Here is a 21,127-nt window from a genome sequence, read left to right on the forward strand (position 1 = left end):
CGAGCCTGCGTGTCCGGAGCCTGTGCTCCGCAATGGGAGAGGCCACAACAGTGAGAGGCCCCAAGTATCTCTTATAGGACTATTTTAAGAATTAAAGATGATGCATACAGTATGATTAATATAGGGCCTAGCACATAGGTAGTGTTCAATAAGTGAAAGCAAAAAAGAAAATGGAGACCCAAGGGGGTTAGGTTAGGGCTCACCAATTCAAATGCTCTCAGGGGTAAATGTATGAAACAGTCTGATAAAGAATGGAGGAGGCTATGGTAAAATGGAGAGCACATGCCCTTTCTAAAGACAGCTGCTATTCAGCTCCAGGTACTGTTTTAAGGGAACCTAATCTTGTGATGTTGTCAAGAGAGGCCAAAAAATATAGATTTTATGTAAATTTTACAATTTTTGAAAACACCAAAGCCCAAATAAAATGTGACAATATCAACTACAATCTGGGAACTAAATTGCAATCTGGGATTAAGGGTTTTGCCTAGATTACCAAAGAAAAAAATGAGAGATAAATCTAATTTCAACAATCTAATCTCAGGTATCAAGCATAATCTTTTTAGCTTTCTACAACTTCTATTGCTTGTTCAATCAGGTTGCCAAGGAGCACAATTTGAGACATGTGCACTAATCTCTGAGTGTGAGGACCCGACTCAGGTCCGAATACAAAGTTTTCTTAACTTACGTGTCTGAATGCCTTTCGGAGAAACCCAAATTCCAAATAGAACCTGTAAAAGTGTAGCTGACTCATTCCCTGCAGTATAAAAACCACCACGCTGTTCAGGTGGTTTTGGTGAAAAAGCCGGCACCAGCTGTTGAAAAATCAAACCAACAAAGCTAAGACTGATACCGTCAAGTCAGTTACAGACATACAGAAGGGAAGTGTGAAAAAAGCACTGAGCAAGATACTGGAGTTTATCATCACTCACTGACTGCCTGGAAATGGAGAACAGTTACTACTGCACAGAATTCAAATAAAGATCTCTTGAGATAATTATTTATCCCATTCAAATCAAGTATAATACCAAGTGAAACACAACGCATTCAAATCCAAAATCCTATTAAGATTTGTTTTAAATTGGAACTAATTAAGCTCAGTTTACAAAGGCATATCTTCAAGGTCCAAGTCTGCTCTACAGTCCTTCCTAAGCCAGTAAAGTGACTGGTTTCCAGAAAGCCAGTTCAGATAAAATGACAGAGCAATGATAGTATCTGTTAAGGCAGAAGCGGGCTTTCGAGGTATGTAGCCACTCCACCTGCAGACTGAAGTGTACATATGAAAATCTCTCTACTGTGTATTGGTACATACAGAAATGCAATTTTCATTAGACATTTAATAATGGCACTGAGAATATCAGAATAGTAAAATTCTCTCTGCCCTTGATTTGTAAAAGAAGAAAAAAGATTGGGATTCTTAATACATGATCATGTTATTTCAATCAGGTCTCCACTGGAGGTTATAAACCAAAATACCTATAGCAGCCAGACAGATACTGTAAATAAGGGAGGCAGGCCAGGTGGGACACTGAAGTGTACATCTATAACAGGAGGCCACTATTCAGCTTCAACAAATTGTTGCCATAAGGACAGTTGCCAGAGTTTTTCGAAGAAGTAAAAAACATGGATATAAAGGGATTCCCAATTTAAATTGTTGGCAACTTTGTAAAAAAAAAATTTAGTAGGATATTCTGTGTGGCAAATAAAAAACGTCAGGTAGACATGGTCCTCTAGATACCAATATGAAACCTCAGGTCTATATCCACCATTTACGTACTTCTCATACCTAGGTTTAGGAACACTGGATTTGCCCAGAACTGCATACTTCAGCAATTCACATAGCTGGCCATGAGTTATTTCACGGTTTTCAGCAAATAAAATGGTTAAGCGGGCTTTCTGCAAAGATAAATCAGAGTATAACAAATTATGATTATAAAGAACATCAACAAAACATGGCAAATTTTTAAATATTCTAGTTTCTATTATTTTAGCATACTCTAAACATAAGGAGGGCTCTTCCTAATTAGAAGTGAAGGTCTAAAACAACAACCTGTGATATGACATTATTAATAGGATATTTAATAAACACTGATACAGAACCTTAATTATAGACACTTGGTTAAGTGCTAGGGATAGCAGGATGAATAAAACATGACTCATGCTCTCAAGAAGTCCATTCTACTACGGGGAAAAATGCAGAAACAGGTAATTCCAATATAATGTGGGTGCTACTATAAAGGTAAGGGAGCAAAAGAGGCTAACTAACTGCCTTGGGGATTGGAGAGTTTTGGAGATAGCATCACTGAGATGAAAATAATGGAGTTGAACCTTGAAAATAGTCAGCCAGGTGGGAGGAAACATTGTGTCTAAACACTTAGTTTGGTTTGGCTGGAGTTAAGACTACATGTTGCAGAGCAATAGAGATATGAGAGAAGAGAGAAGTGGGAGCCAGTTCATAGATGATCAATGTGGTCTAACCTAAGGAGTAAGACTTTAAGCCTCTCCTTAAAATAGCTTTGTACTTAGATATAGTTATTAAAGTAATTCATGCTTGTTAAAAAAAGTCAGATAATGGAGAAGGGTAAAACAGATAAAACACAACAGATAAGTGAAAATAAGTCACCTGTATTTGTACAATTCAAGTACAAGTAATACCACTTTCATTTTGGTCTGGAAGGCAGCAGAGTAATAGTGGTTACGAGCTCAAGCCCTGGAGTCACACTACCCGAGTTCAAATACCAAGCTCTACCATTTTTTTTTAAATTTAATTATTTGGCTGCGTCGGGTCTTAGTTGCAACATGCAGGATCTTCACTGCAGCATGCGGGATCTTTCATTGTGGCGCACGGGCTCAGTAGTTGCGGCACACAGGCTCTCTAGTTGTGGCGGACAGGCTCTAGAGTGAGCAGGCTCAGTAGCTGCAGTGTGTGGGCTTAGTTGCCCCACAGCATGTGCGATCTTAGTTCCCGGACCAGGTATCAAACCCATGTCCCTGCACTTGAGGGCGGATTCTTAACCACTGGACCACCAGGGAAATCCCCCAAAGCTCTACCATCTTAAGTGCCTTAAGATGTTAAGAGCTTAGGGACAAGTGCCTTGACCTCTCTAAGACTAAGGTTTTTTCATTTACAGAATAACTACAATTCTACCTCATGAGATTACTGGGAAGACCAATGAGGTACATTGTAAGTGCAATGTACTGAGGCCAGTGCCTGACATACCCTAAGATAAGTACTTAAACACCAGGTATTATTATTATTATTATTATTGCTATTTTCCCCTGTGACTGTTTAAAGCTAATGTTGAACACTTATTATTAGTCATTTACAGTTCTGATCACTTTATATCTATTAAATCATTTAATTCTTAAGTCTTCTCAAGTGGGCACTACTGTTATCCCCATTTTACAGATAAAGAAATGGAGGAACAGATAAGTGGCAGAACCAAGACTAGAATGCAAGCTACAGATAAAGAAATGGAGGAACAGGGGCTTCCCTGGTGGCACAGTGGTTAAGAATCCGCCTGCCAATGCAGGGGACACGGGTTCGAGCCCTGGTCCGGGAAGATCCCACGTGCCGTGGAGCAACTAAGCCCATGCACAACTACTGAGCCTGCGAACCACAACTACAGAGCCCGTGCACCTAGAGCCCATGCTCCGCAACAAGAGAAGCCACTGCAATGAGAAGCCTGCGCACCACAACGAAGAGTAGACCCCACTCGATGCAACTAGAGAAAGCCCGTGTGCAGCAATGAAGACCCAACGCAGCCAAAAATAAAACAAATAAAATAAATAATAAAAAATAAAATAAAATAAAAAGAAATGGAGGAACAGATAAGTGGCAGAACCAAGACTAGAATGCAGGCTGCAAAGCCCAAACTCTTTCATCTCTACTTTATACGTTTCCCAAGGGATTATACTTTACAGTGTTTTGTAACCAACTCCGGCCACCAAGAAAAAAAAAAAGAGAAAAAAAAAAATTGGGGCGTTCCCTAGCAGTCCAGTGGTTAGGACTAGGCGCTTTCACTGCCATGGCCCAGGTTCAATCCCTGGTCAGGGAACTGAGATCCCGCAAGCTGCGTAGCGTGGCCAAAAAAAAATAATAATCTGTAAATATCTTTCCATATCTGTTAAACATAACAAAAGTCAATTTTAATAATAGTCCACTCTTTAAATTTACTTAAAACTTATAATTTATTTGAAAAAATTCCCTATTGATGACACTGTTGTTGTTTTAAAAAATTATGAACAATATTATGATAAGCATCCTTGTACACCTATTTTTCTCAGGATAAATTCCTGGTCAAAATAAGCATGTATATCTTATATTCTGACAATATTGCTAACTCCTGAAAGAATATACCAATTTATATTTACCAAACAAAACTGTATGATATTGATAATGTATGAGTAAAGAATCTATATGGCAGTGAGTAATCATGGTTGCCGAACATGCGATGTCAGAGGCTGAGCAGGGTGAGGAGAGCATCCTATAGGGGAGAAAGCCCAGGACTAGGGGTAGGAACCCAGGATATATACGCAGGACAGTGGCCCAATGTGAAGTGTCAAAGCCTGAGCGGTATGAGGAGGGCATCCATGCAGTGGCAACTGGAGAGCAGTGAGGCTGGCATCAGATGTCAGAAATTGTTTACAGTAAGGAGGGCATCAATGCTGAGGGACAAAGAGAGCCGTCACCAAATTCAAAGCCTGAAAAGGGTGCGGGTGTCCATGTGAGAAGGGTGAGTGTAGTAGCTTGTCACAGCAGCAATGAAGGCATTCAGATTGGAGAGTGACCTGGTATAAGATACAGAATGACAAGGGCCCAAGCAGAGTAAGGAAGGTGTGAGGGTATGGGGCAATGGCAGCAATGGGAGACTGATCAAATATATTGAAGATAATGGGAGTCAGGTTTCTCACTGTTATATAAGGAAGTTATAAATATGAAAAGGGAGAAAACTAGAATGAACCCTGTGGAATTGGATTGAAAGTAGAGATATTGATATGAATTCACAGTTTTTCAATATGTATACAGAAAAATATTTAAATGTAAACATACGTGTGTGTATAAACATATACACACATATTTCCTAGCTCTCTTTTTGGGCGTAGTGACATACCAACAGCAATAAACACATCTAGCACCCAGATCTTGATTTCTAAATGTCACTCTCCACTAAAAAGAACTAGGTCTCCTGGAAGAAGTGGCCGATTCCAGGGCTGGGGCAGGGAAAGGACAGAAGAGTCTGGAACATCTTTTTGTGCCAGAAAAATAAGGAAATGCTCAAGCATGTTAAAGGGACACAGAAGCTAGCTTAATGGCCAAATCTGGGATATTTTGAGCAGCAAAATAAATACAGTAATGGATTATAACTCAATGAATAAAATAGATATCCACAAATTCATACTAATAAAAAAATGAATAAACTGCAAGTTTAATGAGGAAGCATCTCCCCACAAAATAACAGAGAAAAAGAGTAACTTTAGAGAAGTTTAGCACACACGTTCTTAATCAAGTTATCAAGGTTAACATCACCAGTAATGGGACAAATCAAACTTGTGTACAACCTGATAAAATACAAGAGAATAGAATATCACTTCTGTGATATTCCTGCCAAAGATGTATAATCTGAATCTAATTAATGAGGAAACAAACAAACCTAACTTCTACAAAATAACTGGTCCAGGATTCTTCAAAGGTAGTAATGTCACAAATGTCAAAGAAAAGACTGAACAGTTGTTTGGATTGAAGGAGACAAGACAACTAACTGCAACACGTGATCCTAGACTTGATCTTATTGCTAAAAAGGACATTTTTAGAACAACTGGAGAAACTTGAATGGGGTCTGAGTATTAGATGGTAGCAATATATCCATGTTATTTCCTGATTTTGATGGTTGCATTTTAGTTATGTAGATTGTTTGTAGGAAATACGTAAACACTAAAATATGGGTGGGGGGAGGCATTCTGTTAGCAACTACAGTACTTTCAAATGTTGGCTGGGGGGGTAGTTTTTGATACCGTCCTTGCAAATTTTCTTTAAGTTTGTTTCAAAATAAAGTGATGAGATTGTCAACTTCCTTCGACTTTCTACCACGTTAACCTTTAAAAAATTGCTTTGTCAATCGGATAGGCCAAAAAAAAAAGAAAAAGGAATCCCATTTAAAAAACGTTTCCATAGCACTAATTCCCTTCTATATAACTGATTTATCATTATCTATCGTTTATCTTCTTTCTCTCTCCACTAGAAAGGTAGTAGTGATCTGTTTATTCACTGATGTACCTCAAGTGCCTAGGAAGACAATAGAAATCTGATGACTAAAGGGATGAAAGGCATTATTTAGCTCTCAATAAATGTCAGAGATGATCATCTATCTTATTCCCCCATGGGAATGTAAACTGCACAAGTGCAGGGGATTTTGTGCTTTTATGCACTGGGATACTTCCAGAAGCTACAGCAATTCCTGGCATACAGAAGACTTCAATAAGTATCTGTTGAACGACCATTCTTCTCGTGTGCCAGGCACAATACCTGTTGTAAAGCGCCAATATCAGCCCTAAGGTATGTGGTACTGTATTACCATTTGGGAGCTCCAGACTGCCTCGGGCCGCCCACTCGGGATACCCCGTTGCTCACCTTGGTCTCGGGCTGATGCCTCTCCTCAAGATCCCAACGGTCTCTCAACACCTCAGACGCCCCGACCAGCTTATTCGGGACCCGCCTCCTCTTCCTGCCCTTCTTGGGGGTCCTCCCGGTCCTTTCCTTCTCCGGCTCCATGAGCCTGTGGAGAAAGATCGGTTAGAGATGAGAAAACCACGACGCCCAGATGGCCCGGGCCGTCTCCTGAGTGGGGAGCGCAAGGGCTTCGACAGCCTACAACCCTCCTCAGATCCTCTGCCTAATTCAGTTTACGAAGCGCTCCCCGCCCGCCGCGGAAAGGGAGGGTGCCAACGGTCTTCCCCGTTAACGCGGCGCAGAAAACCACGCCGCACCAAGCCAAACGGCTTTACAGTTGACGCCGGAGGCCGGATTCGATACGCTTCCCCAACCGCAAACGCGCCTCCGCCTGTTGGAAGAGAGGGAAAGGGGGCGCTGTCTAGCTGCTTCCCTGACAAAACCACTCCCCACGCCCCAGATTCCCCGAAGACGCCGAAGAGAAGCAGGGGGGACAGCACCGACAAGCACCGCCGCTGCCTCAGCCTTGGGCGGAGCCGACTGTGTAGCTACCTCCTCAGCGGCGCGCGGCGTTTGAAAGGGCCGGAAGTGGGAGTACAGCGACTTCCGGCAGTTGGGCTGGGAAGAGAAAGGAGCGTCGGGAATGGCGACCAAGAAGCTTGCACGGTACGCTAGGGGGCTCCGGGCGGCGCGGGGGTCGGTCCTGGTCCGGCGCTGGCGTCCGCGTCGGAGTTCGCATTGTCAGCCTCCGTCCTCTGCAGCTCGGGCGTCCCAACCTGTACTGGCCAGCCCAGGCTGAAAGGTCTCTGCCTGGACCTCAGTCTCGAGCCTCAGGCAGCCCTCTGCGCGAGCGTGGAAGGACCAAGGCTCTCGATTCTGTGCCCTTGAGCCGCAGTCTGCCTATACCAGGCCTCGGGAAACTATTAAGAACGACCCTGGAGGGCCGTTCGGAGGTCGCAGGGAGGCCCGACCGCACTCATCAAGCCGTTCACCCCACCACTTACTCGTGATCCGTTTAATTCACAATGTGAATCATTGTGGCCTTTTTCTTGATTCTTGGGCACGCTGTTCACGTTTGTGATTAATAGAAGCAGTATAATGCATTAGTGAATAGCATGGGTTTCACAGTTGGATGATCCTTGGTTCACAGAGTAAATATGTGTTTTCTGGCAAATTGCTGAGTTCGTTTTCTCATCCATTAAATATTGGTAGCAAAAGTGACTACTTTGTACAATTGTTGAGGATGAAAGGAGATCACCATCTTAGTTCAGTGCCTACTATGTAGTGAGCAGTCAGTAGGTGTTACCCATTATTCTCAACTCCCCATCACAGGTCAAACAAAAAACTAGAACAGGAGGTGTCTACCTAGTTAAACTCTACTTAGCACAGTAGTTTTGTCTCAGGGCACTTAGGACCTCAGTAAGCATGTAAGCAGTTAGGGTAGGGGTTTCCTGGAGAAAGAGAACCAGGCATGGCTTTCTTAACATAAGAGAAGCCATTTTTGGCCGAAGCCATTTTGTAATCTAAGCCTGGACACAATGATTGTCCTTGAAGAGGTCTCAGTAAGTAATGATCTTAAAGGAACAAAAGAATGCAGAAACAAACGACTGTTAGGCAAGAGAAGCAACAGTGGCAAAGATAATATATTAGTTGTAAAGACCGCTGGTTCTGGGAATTCCCTGGTGGTCCAGCGGTTAGGGCTTCACGCTTCCACTGCAGTGGGCACGGGTTCGAGCCCTATTTGAGTAACTAAGATCCTGCAAGACACGTGGTGCGGCCAAAGAAAAGACTCCTAGTTCTGTTTCAGTGGTAAAGATTAGCCTGAGGCGCTCAACCACCTTTTTGACCCTCTTGACGTGTATCAGCTAAAGCTTGGAATCTTTCATGAATATGCATGTACCCTTAGCTGAAAACTTCCCCAATTTTGCAGTTGGGAGAAACACTGCTTTGGAAAGGATCCCCGCTGTTCTACTTACTTGCTACAAGTAATAAATCCTTCCGTCTCCTGCTCTTTTTTAAAAAATTAATTTATTTTATTTTATTGTTTATTTTTGGCTGCGTTGGGTCTTCGTTGATGCACGAGGGCTTTCTCTAGTTTCAGAGAGTGATTGCTACTCTTCATTGCGGTGCGCAGGCTTCTCATTGCTGTGGCTTGCCTTTGTTGCGGGGCAGAGGCTCTAGGCGTGTGGGCTTCAGTAGTTGTGGCACATGGGCTCAGTAGTTGTGGCTCACCGGCTCTAGAGCACAGGCTCAGTAGTTGTGGCGCACGGGTTTAGTTGCTCCGCGGCATGTGGGATCTTCCCGGAGCAGGGTTCGAACCTGTGCCCCCTGCATTGGCAGGCGGATTCTTAACCACTGAGCCACCAGGGAAGACCCCGTTCTCCCACTCTTTGCCTTGGTTGTGTCTTTTGGCTTGACAGCCACCAAGACGGGAGCACAGTTTCCAGGTAACAAGCTCTTCCCTTTCTGTGGACTTAGCATGTTGCCCTTAAGGATCCTTTATCATATATTACCTTTCAGTAGTTTGCTATGGATATCTAGTTTCTTTACCCAGATATTTTAAGCTCCTAGAAGACTGGACCTGCCCTGTCTCCTCTCAGCTGTGCTGTACACATAGCAAGGGCTTGAAAAATGCAAAAGCAAAAATAACTTAGCTTTTCAATGCATCTTTAAAATCACTTGAGTTCCTCAGTATTACTGTAAAATAAGGGGAGCACAAAGAATTGGTCTAAGTTTGCAGATATGCACTTTGAGGCCCATGCAGGTAGAATGATTACTAAAGTCAAAAGAGTGCAAAGAACCAGTCTAGTTCAATTTCCTCTCAATCACAATACATTAATCCATTAATAATGAGGGTTATACCATCAGTTTGTTAGCTTATATAAGCAGGAGTATGAATGAGTTTGTTGAGCATACCTGGATTGTTTTACATTTTTAGGCAGCTTGGATTAATTAGGAGAAAGTCAATTGCACCGGCAAATGGAAATCTAGGAAGAAGCAAATCTAGTAAGTAGTGTGCTTCATTTCTTTATTTTCTGTAGCCTTGCATTTTTAACACTGGTAAAACATAAGGACACTCTGATCTTTTGCAGAGCAGTTGTTTGACTACTTAATTGTCATTGATTTTGAGTCGACTTGTTGGAATGATGGGAAACGCCACCATAGCCAGGAAATAAGTAAGTCTGAACTTGACTGCAAATGGCCAAAGGTAACACTAGATAAGTTACTTTAAAGTTTATAGATATAAAACAGTTAACAGTTAAAGAAAACAAAATGATCTATGAATTGGTAATTTACTATAAAATCTGACTTGACAAAAAAACCCAAAAACCTAATACCTAAATGTGTCAGCATATAAAATAATTGTTTTAGGATTATATACAAAATCTCAATTGCATAGAAACTGAAAAAAACATAATGCCTTTTCAAAAAGAAGTATGCTTCAATTTTCATATGGTCTTCATATTTAATTATGGAAATATATTCAAGAGTTTTAAGTAGATATACCTGTAACTTTAATAGTTTGACTTATTCTTTGTCATAACTTTAACCATTACATTACACTGCTTTGGTCATTTTAATATGCTTTTACTAAAACAATGATTGTTTAATAATGAATGCTATATGATGGTAATATATATTTAATTTAGAGTGATTGCAGCATTAATTTAACAATTGTATATTCAAGTGTCAATTGATGATTCTTTCACGTAGTTGAATTTCCAGCTATATTGCTAAACACATCAACTGGAGAGATTGAATCTGAGTTCCATGCTTATGTTCAGCCTCAGGAACATCCAATTCTTTCTGAATTTTGCATGGAACTAACAGGCATAAAGCAGGTATGCCCTTCTCTTTTCCTCACTTCTCTTCTCATCCTCCCACCCCAACGAAAAAAAAGCAGGCAAGATGCAGATATTAAAATTCAGAAATCAGTTTCAAAAAGAAAATAAAAGCTATATGCCATTTGGAATTAGATTTATTCACTGTTAGGAGAAATAATGTCCCCTCCAGAAGCCCATTGGAATCTTTAAAAATTAGAAAGAATTGGACTTCCCCATGGTTAAGACACTGTACTGGCGGTCCAGTGGTTAAGACTCTGTACTTCGAGGGCACAGGTTCGATCCCTGGTCAGGGAACTAAGATCCCACGTGGTGTGGCCAAAAAAAAAAAAAAAAAGAAAGAAAGAATAGTGTTATAAAGATGTATATCAATTTCCATATTTTATGGAAATTAAGTGACATCAAATTTCTGTCGATCGAGATATATTTATTGTACTTCTGTGTGATTTAGATTGATCAACTGAGTTTTTCTTACCTTGCCGAATTCTAACCATTATATTATTTCTCTCCCATGTGTTTTAACATCTTTTCACTAGATGAACTCTTTGCCAGTTAGAATTTCTTCTTCTTTGTTGTATATCCCCCCCCCCCACACTGCCTACTTATGTGCTCAATAATTATGGAATTCAGTTGTTGAACTCAGATTTTATGACTCTATTCAGGCTCAAGTTGATGAAGGAGTCCCTCTGAAGATTTGCTTATCTCAGTTCTGTAAATGGATTCAGAAGATTCAGCAACAGAAGAAAATTATTTTTGCTACTAGGGTTTCAGATATTTCTACTTCTGAAGTAAAATTATGTGCATTTGTTACTTGGTCAGGTAAAAAAAAAATTGTATCTATCAATCATAAATGAGTAGTGTTGCCACTGTGTAATTCTTTATCTCTGGTAGGAATTATACTTGTTAGCTTCCTGGGCCATGAAAAGAAATCTAAGTGTCTAGCAGATGTTAACCAAGAAAAGTAAATTTATTCATATTTAAAATTTTTTAAATGCCTTAAAAATTTAAGCCCTAACTTTAAAGAGTCTTTCTAGACTGCTCCTCTCTGTTCTCCTGAATCCAGGCAAAGACTGGTGAAAACTCTTAGCATGCTATTTTCTACAACTTTGAAAAAAAAAGAGCCTTATTCAACTCATAACCTTTGCTTTTATACTTTCACACTTCTAATGTAGACATCAAGGAAAAAATGGGCCATTTAAAGTAGACCTTTTCTATGCCCATGTTAGAGCATTCCCGTTAATAGCCATTGATAGCAGTGCTGTGCCACTGATAGCATAGCACCGATAGTCTTGGGTCTGTATGATCAGGCCACTCAAGATGGCTGTTCTCTTGTTCTCTGTACATCCCCTGATTGACCAGTCCCTGCTTTACTTACACCCTACTCACATGACTGACCTCCCCTCTTAATACATACTTGCCCCTGGCCCCAGCTAGTGATTGTTCTAATCTTTAGATCAGAATATCTCCACCATGATAGCTTATCAAAGGGGCATAAGGGCTTGCTCCTCAGCTGGTTTCCCTGGGAACTCATGAGCCAACCTGATGTCAGTTCCCCCTGTGACTGGTAACACTTAGCAGAAGACTGCTGCCATCTGCTTCACGTGGTGGAGTGTCGCTCCAAGACCTTGCTTCAGACATGTATGATCCCCCTGTTCAGTAAATCCTTGATGTCTGTGTCACTGATTCAGGTTCTTTATTCTATCTTGAGGTTGGGCAAGTACAGGGCTTGCAGGCCTGTGGGGTATAGCCCAAAAGGGTTCCTATAAGATGTTTGGTTTCTCAATTACATTAATATTTTCTAGAATGTTGAAAGCAGATCATCTTTTCCATCTAGGCCTTGTAATGTGACACCTTACTCTTCTTTCTGAAGTATCTGTGTTTTAGTGGGTTTTTAAGAAATCATTTTGAAACTTAGTTACCAACCTAATTTCTTAATAGTAAGTTATGAATAATTGTTAGATATTACCAGGACAATTAAATCTTACTCTTCTTTTATATATTATATAGTATGTTATATATACCATATGTAGTATATATTATATTTAAAATATAGTATACTATTATAATATATGCTTTCATATATTATTCTAAGTCCTGCTATTCTGTTTTATGTCATCTTTCACCATTTTATTTGTAAATGATAGCGTAAGTAAAAACTTCTGGCATCATTGACTTTGTTCTATTTTAATATACTTAATGCAGACTGGGACTTGGGGGTTTGCCTGGAGTATGAGTGTAAAAGAAAACAGTTGTTAAAACCTGTGTTCCTTAATTCTTGGATTGATCTCAGAGTAACTTACAAGGTAAGGGTCAAAGATGGGGGCATGTTCACTTTCTTTCTATTGAAAAATGATTAAACTTTATCCCACGCATGGGTATGAGTTTCTACAAACAAAATATTTTGTTTTGAAACATTCACATAAATACTTTTCTTAAAGTATATAGAACAACACAAAAATAAGCACATTCCAAATCTAATAGAATAAAAATTATGAGAAGTAAATGGTTAATACCTAGTCCCTAAGGGACCTCCCTGGTGGTCCAGTGGTTAAGACTCCACACTCCCAATGCAGGGGGCCCAGGTTCGATCCCTGGTCAGGGAGCTCGATCCCACATGCCACAACTAAAGATCCCACGTGCTGCAACAAAGATCCCACAACTAAGACCCTGCGCAGCCAAATAAATAAATATTTTTAAAAAAAACTTAAAAAAATACATAGCCTTTCAAATAGTAATCATTTTTTAAGACATATTGTCTTTTATTTGACTAGATTTTCTATAGGAGAAAACCAAAAGGACTAAGTGGTGCCCTGCAGGAAGTGGGAATAGAATTCTTGGGACGAGAACATTTCGGTTAGTATAATTTAAAATTTTATTATGTAAGTCATTCTATTTTTATACAGTCTTTCATTTGAACCTCATTTTTTGATGATGTCATTAACAAGGAATATCGTTCAGCCTGAAAAAAGCCCTAATCTATACAATTCAAATTGTCTCCAAGATTTTCAAATTACCACTTTCTTAAAATATTGTAAGATAAAGACTGTCATGTAGTGGCTTTCTACTTGCTGAAAAGAATTAGCCAAATCAAATGAAGATTATAAACAAATGCCCAAATAATACAGTGGACTAGGAAAAAAACTGAGCAAGACTATTAGATTACTCATAAAACATGGTCCCTACAGGATGTTGGTCATATATATATTTTTTAAATTTTAATTTTATTGGAATATAGTTGATTTACAATGGTGTGTTAGTTTCAGGTATACAGCAAAGTGATTCATATATACATATACATATATTCATTCTTTTTTAGATACTTTTCTCATATAGGTTATCACAGAATATTGAGTAGAGTTCCCTGTGCTATACAGTGGGTCCTTGTTGGTTATCTGTCTTATATATAGTAGTGTGTGTATGTTCATCCCAAGCTCCTGATTTATACCTCCCCGCAACGTTTCCCCTTTGGTAACCATAAGGTTTTTTCGATATCTGTAAGTCTGTTTCTATTTTGTAAATAAGTTCATTTGTATCTTTTTTTAAAAATTAGATTCCACATATGACCAGTATCATATGATATTTTGTATTTTTCTGTCTGACATACTTCACTTAGTATGATAATCTCTAGGTCCATCCATGTTGTTTCAAATGGTATTCTTTCATTCTTTTTTACGACTGAGTAATGTTCCACTGTATATATGTACCATGTCTTCTTTATGTATTCCTCTGTTGATGGACATTTAGGTTGCTTCCATGTCTTGGCTATTGTAAACAGTGCTGCACTGAACATTGAGGTGCATGTATCTTTTCAGATTATGGTTTTCTCTGGATATATGCCCAGGAGTAGGATTGCTGGATCATATGGTAGTTCTATTTTTAGTTTTTTAAGGAACCTCCATACTGTTCTCCATAGTGGTTGTACCAATTTACATTGCCACCAACAGTGTAGGAGGGTTCCCTCTTCTCCACACCTTCTCCAGCATTTATTGTTTGTAGACTGTTTGATGATGGCCATTCTTACCAGTGTGAGATGATACCTCACTGTAGTTTTGACTTGCATTTCTCTGATAATTAGTGATGTTGAACATTTTTTCATGTGCTTTTTGGCCATCTGTATGTCTTCCTTGGAGAAATGTCTATTTTGGTCTTCTGCCTATTTTTCATTTGGGTTGTTTGGGGGTTTTTTGACATAGAGCTGCTTGAGCTGTTCATGTATTTTGGAGATTAATCCCTTGTAGGTCACTTTGTTTGCAAATACTTTCTCCAATTCTGTGGGTTGTCTTTTTGTTTTGTTTATGGTTTCCTTTGCTGTGCAAAAGCTTTTGAGTTTAATTAGGTCCCAATTGTTTATTTTTGTTTTTATTTTCATTAGGAGGCAGGTCAAAAAAAAATATTGCTGCAATTTATGTCAAAGAGTGTTCTGCCTAGGTTTTCCTCTGTTTTATAGTATCCAGCCTTGCATTTAGATCTTTGATCCATTTTGAGTTTATTTTTGTATACGGTGTTAGAGAATGTTCTAGTTTCATTCTTTTACATGTAGCTGTCCAGTTTTCCCAGCACCACTTATTGAACAGACTGTCTTTTCTCCATTGTATATTTTTGCCTCCTTTGTCATAGATTAATTGACCATAGATGTGTGAATTTATTTCTGGGCTTTCTATCCTGTTCCATTGATCTATATATCTGCTTTGGTGCCAGTGTAATACTGTTTTGATTACTGTAGCTTTGTAGTATGGTCTGAAGTCAGGGAGCTTGATTCCTCCAGCTCCCTTTTTCTTTCTCAAGATTGCTTTGGCTATTCAGGGTCTTTTGTGTTTCCATACAAATTAAAATTTTTGTTCTAATTCTGTGAAAAATGCCATTGATAATTTGGTAGGGATTGCATTGAAACTGTAGCTTGCTTTAGGTAATATAGTCATTTTGACAATACTGATTCTTCCAATCCAAGAACACAGTATATCTTTCCATCTGTTTGTGTCGTCTTTGATTTCCTTCATCAGTATCTTATAGTTTTCTGAGTACAGGTCTTTTGTCACCTTGGGTAGCTTTATTCCTAGGTATTTTGTTCTTTTTGATGCAATGGTAAATGGTATTGTTTCCTTAATTTCTCTTTCTGATCTTTCGTTGTTAGTGTATAGGAATGTAAGAGATTTCTGTGCATTAATTTTGTAGCCTGCATCTTAACCAAATTCATTGATGAGCTCTAGTAGTTTTCTGGTAGCATTTTTAGAATTTTCTATGCATAATATCACATCATCTGCAAACAGTGTCAGTTTTACTTCTTCTTTTCCAATTTGGATTCCTTTTATTTCTTTTTCTTCTCTGATTGCTGTGGCTAGGACTTCCAAAAGTGTGTTGAATAGAAGTGGTGAGAGTGGACAGCCTTGCCTTGTTCCTGATCTTAGAGGGAATGCTTTCAGCTTTTCACCATTGAGAATGATGTTAGCTGTGAGTTTGTCATATATGGCCTTTATTATGTTCAGGTAATTTCCCTCTATTCCCACTTTCTGCAGAGCTTTTATTATAATGGATGTTGAATTTTGTCAAAAGCTTTTTCCGCATCTATTGAGATGATCCTATAGGGTTATTTTTTTTAACTTTTTATTTTATATTGGAGTATAGTTGATTAACAATGTTGTGTTAGTTTCAGGTGTACAGCAAAGTGATTCAGTTATACATACACATGTGTCTATTCTCTTTCATATCCTTTTCCCATTTAGGTTGTTACATAATACTGAGCAGAGTTCCCTGTGCTATGCAGTAGGTCCTTTTTGGTTATCCTTTTTAAATGTAGCAGTGTGTACATGCCAATTCCAAACTCCCTAACTATCCCTCTCCCCACTCACCCCTGCCAATCATGTTTGTTCTCTTAAGTCTGTGAGTCTGTTTCTGTTTTGTAAATAAGTTCATTTAGTATCATTTTTTTAGATTCCACATATAAGTGATATTTGATAATCATCTTTGTCTGACTTACTTCACTCAGTATGACAATCTCTAGGTCCATCTATGTTGCTGCAAATGGCATTATTTCATTCTTTTTAATGGCTGAGTAATATTCCATTGTATATATGTACCACATTTTCTTTATCCATTCTTTTGTTGATGGACATTTAGGTTGCTTCCATGTTTTGGAAACAACACTGAACATTGGGGTGCATGTATCCTTTCAGACCATGTTTTTCTCCATATACCTGCCAGGAGTGGGATTTCACGATCATATGGTAGCTCTATTTTTAGGTTTTTAAGGAACCTCCATACTGTTTTCCACAGTGGCTGCACCAATTTACATTCCCACCAACAGTGTAGGAGGGTTCCCTTCTCTCCACACCCTCTCCAGCATTTATTGTTTGTGGATTTTTTGATGATAGCCATTCTAACTGGTGTGAGGTGATATCTCATCGTAGTTTTGATTTGCATTTCTCTCTTAATTAGCGATGTTGAACATCTTTTCATGTGCCTCTTAGCCATCTGTATGTTTTCTTTGGGGAAATGTCTATTTAGGTCTTCTGCCCCTTTTTTGATTGGGTTGTTTGTTTTGCTGATATTAAGCCACATGAGCTGTTTGTAAATTTTGGAGACTAATCCCTTCTCAGTCACATCGTTGACAAATATTTTCTCCTAATCTGTGGGTTGTCTTTTCATTTCGTTTATGGTTTCCTTTGCTGTGAAAAAGCTTTGGAGTTTAATTAGGTCCCATTTGTTTATTTTTGTTTTTATCTCCATCATTCTGGGAGACAGATCAAAAAAGATATTGCTGCGATTTATGTCAAAGAGTGTTCTGCCTATGTTTTCCTCTTAACAGTTTGATAGTGTCCAGTCTCACATTTAGGCCTTTAATCTATTTTGAGTTTATTTTTGTGTATGGTGTTAAAGAATGATACTAGAGACAAATGAAAACAAAAGCACAACGATACAAAACCTATAGAATGCAGCAAAAGCAGTTCTAAGAGGGAAGTTTATAGCAATACAATCTTACCTCAGGAACCTAAAGCAACTAGAGAAAGAAGAACAAACAAAACCTAAACTTAGTAGAAGGAAAGAAATTGTAAAGATCAGAGCAGAAATAAGTGAAATAGAGACGAAGAAAACAATAGCAAAGATCAGTGAAACTAAAAGCTAGTTCTCTGAGAAGATAGACAAAATTGATAAACATTTAGCCAGATTCATCAAGAAAAAAAGGGAGAGGACTCAAATCAATAAAATTAGAAATGAAAAAGGAGAACTTACAACTGACACCACAGAAATACAAAGGATCATAAGAGACTAGCAACTGTATGCCGATAAAATGGACAACCTGTAAAAAATGGCCAAATTCTTAGGAAGGTACAACTTCCCAAGACTGAACCAGGAAGAAATAGAAAATACGAGCAGACCAATCACAAGTAATGAAATTGAAACTGTGATTTAAAAACTCCCAACAAACAAAAGTCCAGGACTAGATGGCTTCACAGGTAAATTCTATCAAACATTTAGAGAAGAGCTAACACCTATCTTTCTGAAACTGTTCCAAAAAATTGCAGAGGAAGGAAAACTCCCAAACTCATTCTGTGAGGCCACCATCACCCTGATACCAAAACCAGACAAAGATACCACAAAAAAAGAAAATTACAGGCGAGTACCAGTGATGAATACCTGCTCGTGGGTCTCCTATGGGTGACTGCTATTCACACACTCCCAAGACAGTGGTGGCAGGGCTTGGCGCCTGCTCTCGGGTCTTATATGGGCAGGTGGTCTCTACGCATTCCCGGGACAGCAGGGGCAGGTTTGGTGGCTTCTTGTGGATTTCCTAGGGGTGAGGGCTATCCGCACACTCCTGGGAGACAAAAGGGGCTGGGCCTGGCATCTGCTTGTAGGTCTCCTATGGGCAGCCACTCTCCGTGCACTCCCAGGACACTGTGTGCAGGACTCGGTCATATATTTTCGAACTAACAAAATTTCACCTCCTCCTCTGTAAATGTGGGAAATCTTTCATTGGTAAGGCTGCCACAGCTTTCTACAAGACCATTTTTCATGATTAAAATTAGTAGATGATCAGAAAACCAACAGTATGTTCCAATTTCTGCTTAAGTGGTGGTATTTTTTGCTATATTTCTTTACACTGGTACCACTAAATTCAATGTTTGATATCTCTTTCCTCAGGGTTGGATGATTCTAGGAATACTGCCCTTCTTGCTTGGAAAATGATCAGGGATGGTTGCTTAATGAAAATTACAAGGTCCTTGAACAAGGTTAGTGGTGTCTTACCTCTTTATTCTGTTATTTCAAACTCCAGAAGTAATCATAGGCAAGTTGAAATGTAGATGTCATGTATGATGACATTTATAAATCAATCATTTATAAATCAATCAATGATGACATTTTTCTTTTTTGTCATACAATGTGTACTAAAGAAATTATGAATGCAGAATGTCTAAAGCTGTTGGATTTGTCTGTGAAATCATAGGTTCCCACTAAGAGGAATCCTAACATTTTCACCAGAAATTTGAATATGGATCAAGTTGAAGAAATAACAGCCTGCAACAGTAGCATTCATGATCCCAGCGTATATGGTAGGGAGCCTAAAAATACAATAAAATCCTACAAGAAAGTGCAAATGAAGTCAGTTGGTGTGAATTTTCCTATAAAGGTACAGCAAGATCATTTACAACTAAAGGACAATGTAAAAGCAGGCTGTCAGAATGTCAAAAGCTGTTTATCTCTTTTTAATACTAAGTCGTGGACCTCTCTGGGGCAGTTACAGTCTTCCAGTTTGAATACACCTATGCAGAAGCAAAACCAACATCTTGCATTTAATACCAATTCTGAGTCTTCAACAGTTGGTTCAGAATTGATACTTGTTTCAACTACCATTTCATCTGTTAATAATGTTTCTGATATGGAAATGAGTTCTGCTCTTGACAGTTTACCAATGTTGGCTGATTGGGAGGATGTAGCTTTACTGCCATCATCTCAACTTGAGCAGAATATATATTGTATGCCTCCCATTAGTGACTCAAACTTAGACACTTCATTTAATTCTGGAGAAAGATTAATGGTTTTAGAAAGATCTGAAATGTTAAGTCAAGAAAACTTTGGAGGCACAGAAGGAACTCCTCAAAAATCTGATACCTCTAAGTCTATTGTATATAAGAGTCCACATACTACTATTTATAATATAAAAGAAGCCAAAGATCCAGGTTCAGATGCTTTTGACTTTAAGTTACCTGAATGTAAATCAAGTAGCTTCAACAGTGTTAATGCCAATATGTCTCATCCTTTAGTTTTGGGGAAACATCCTCTTCATTTAGGTGCTGCTAAGAGGAATCCATCCAGTCCCCTACCTTTCCCACCAGCAAAAAAACAGACCTTCACTATTCATGAAGAAAAGCCTACATCATCTAATGGCTCCCCAGGGGGAAGTTCTTCCAGGAAGGTTCTCCCTTCTATCTTAACTTGTGCAGTTAATGTACAAGATCCTTGGAAGGGTGGGAAAATAACACCTCCTTTATGCAAGTGTGGCCGAAGATCTAAGAGACTTGTTGCTTCTAATAATGGACCGAACCATGGAAAAGTCTTCTATTGTTGTCCTATTGGGAAGTACCAAGAAAAGAGAAAATGTTGTGGTTATTTCAAATGGGAACAAACACTTCAAAAGGAGACAGCCAACAGCATAGTTCTGTCTCATTCCCCAGGGGGACTCACTTTTAACTCTCCAGAAACAAGCCGTATTTGTAACAGAAATGTAGATTTTTCTACTAAAAATTCATTGAGACTCAGACCTTCAATGAGGAGTTGACTTTTTTTACATGTAAACTATGTTTTTACCTCAATGTGACTTTTACTGCAGTAAAGAGAAAAAAATTTGTATAGGGCTACAAGTTGTGAGGACATAGTGTATCTGAGCTCTGTAAGCTACACTGGGGCTATTCAACACATTCTCTCTCTCTCTCTCACACACACACACACACACACTGAAAATAGAAAAAAGAATTTCACAGGCTTCTAATTTCATTCACCATTTATCTAATTTATCTTTTGTTCATGTATGAATCCTTATTGCCCCTTGAATTCCCACATAATGAGTATTCTGATAATGTCTTACACTGTTTTATTTATATTTCACATATTAACCCGTGCCAAATTTATCATACTTTTTTGAAGAGCCACAAATGAAATACTTGGTAAACTGTATTTATTAGATTAAATATAATAAGCAGCAATACTAGTATATGATATCCTTGTTTCTTTTTTTTTTTTTTTTTTTTTTTTTTTTTTTTTTTTTTTTTTTTTTTTTTTTTGCGGTATGCGGGCCTCTCACTGTTGTGGCCTCCCCCGCTGCGGAGCACAGGCTCCGGACGCACAGGCTCCGGACGCGCAGGCCCAGCGGCCACGGCTCACGGGCCCAGCCGCTCCGCGGCATATGGGATCCTCCCAGACCGGGGCACGAACCCGTATCCCCTGCATCGGCAGGCGGACTCTCAACCACTTGCGCCACCAGGGAGGCCCCCTTGTTTCTTTTTATTGAATTATAATTGCCATGTGATATTATATTGGTTTCAGGTGTGCAACATATCATATCCTTCTTTTACAGTTAGACCTTGAAACAAATTTTAAACTATTTTTAATTGTTTGAATAAAA

At 39.0% G+C, this 21,127-nt stretch overlaps 2 protein-coding genes across 12 annotated transcripts in view; one reads left to right on the plus strand and one right to left on the minus strand.

The window, feature by feature from the left end:
* Positions 1-21,127, minus strand: part of REXO5 (RNA exonuclease 5) — a 70,753-nt gene that overhangs the window by 34,692 nt on the left and 14,934 nt on the right. Inside the window, exons 1-4 of one of the 7 annotated variants that reach the window (XM_060077904.1) lie at positions 7,168-7,230; positions 6,629-6,773; positions 1,784-1,893; positions 686-812 (exon numbers count right to left, since the gene is read on the minus strand). In XM_060077904.1, coding sequence (XP_059933887.1) covers positions 686-812; positions 1,784-1,893; positions 6,629-6,769 — 378 coding nt within the window. In that variant the 5' untranslated portion in view covers positions 6,770-6,773; positions 7,168-7,230. The other 6 variants (XM_060077905.1, XM_060077903.1, XM_060077901.1 and 3 more) reach the window with 6 other exon arrangements.
* On the plus strand, positions 7,158-20,692 carry ERI2 (ERI1 exoribonuclease family member 2). Of its 5 annotated transcripts, XM_060077912.1 has the most exons (10): positions 7,171-7,333; positions 9,606-9,673; positions 9,760-9,843; positions 10,382-10,509; positions 11,172-11,328; positions 12,712-12,812; positions 13,281-13,362; positions 18,649-18,737; positions 18,953-19,058; positions 19,770-20,691. In XM_060077912.1, exons 1-10 carry the CDS (start codon positions 7,311-7,313, stop codon positions 20,282-20,284), a joined length of 1,353 nt encoding a protein of 450 aa, XP_059933895.1. In that variant the 5' UTR covers positions 7,171-7,310; the 3' UTR covers positions 20,285-20,691. The 5 variants fall into 5 exon arrangements, with proteins under 5 accessions (XP_059933892.1, XP_059933891.1, XP_059933895.1 ...); XM_060077908.1 differs by having other exon boundaries at positions 7,161-7,333; positions 18,953-20,692; XM_060077909.1 differs by lacking the exon at positions 9,606-9,673 and having other exon boundaries at positions 7,158-7,333; positions 9,760-9,875; positions 18,953-20,692.

The sequence above is a fragment of the Mesoplodon densirostris genome, chromosome 16 (genome assembly GCF_025265405.1).
Source record: "Mesoplodon densirostris isolate mMesDen1 chromosome 16, mMesDen1 primary haplotype, whole genome shotgun sequence".
Taxonomy (NCBI): domain Eukaryota; kingdom Metazoa; phylum Chordata; class Mammalia; order Artiodactyla; family Ziphiidae; genus Mesoplodon; species Mesoplodon densirostris.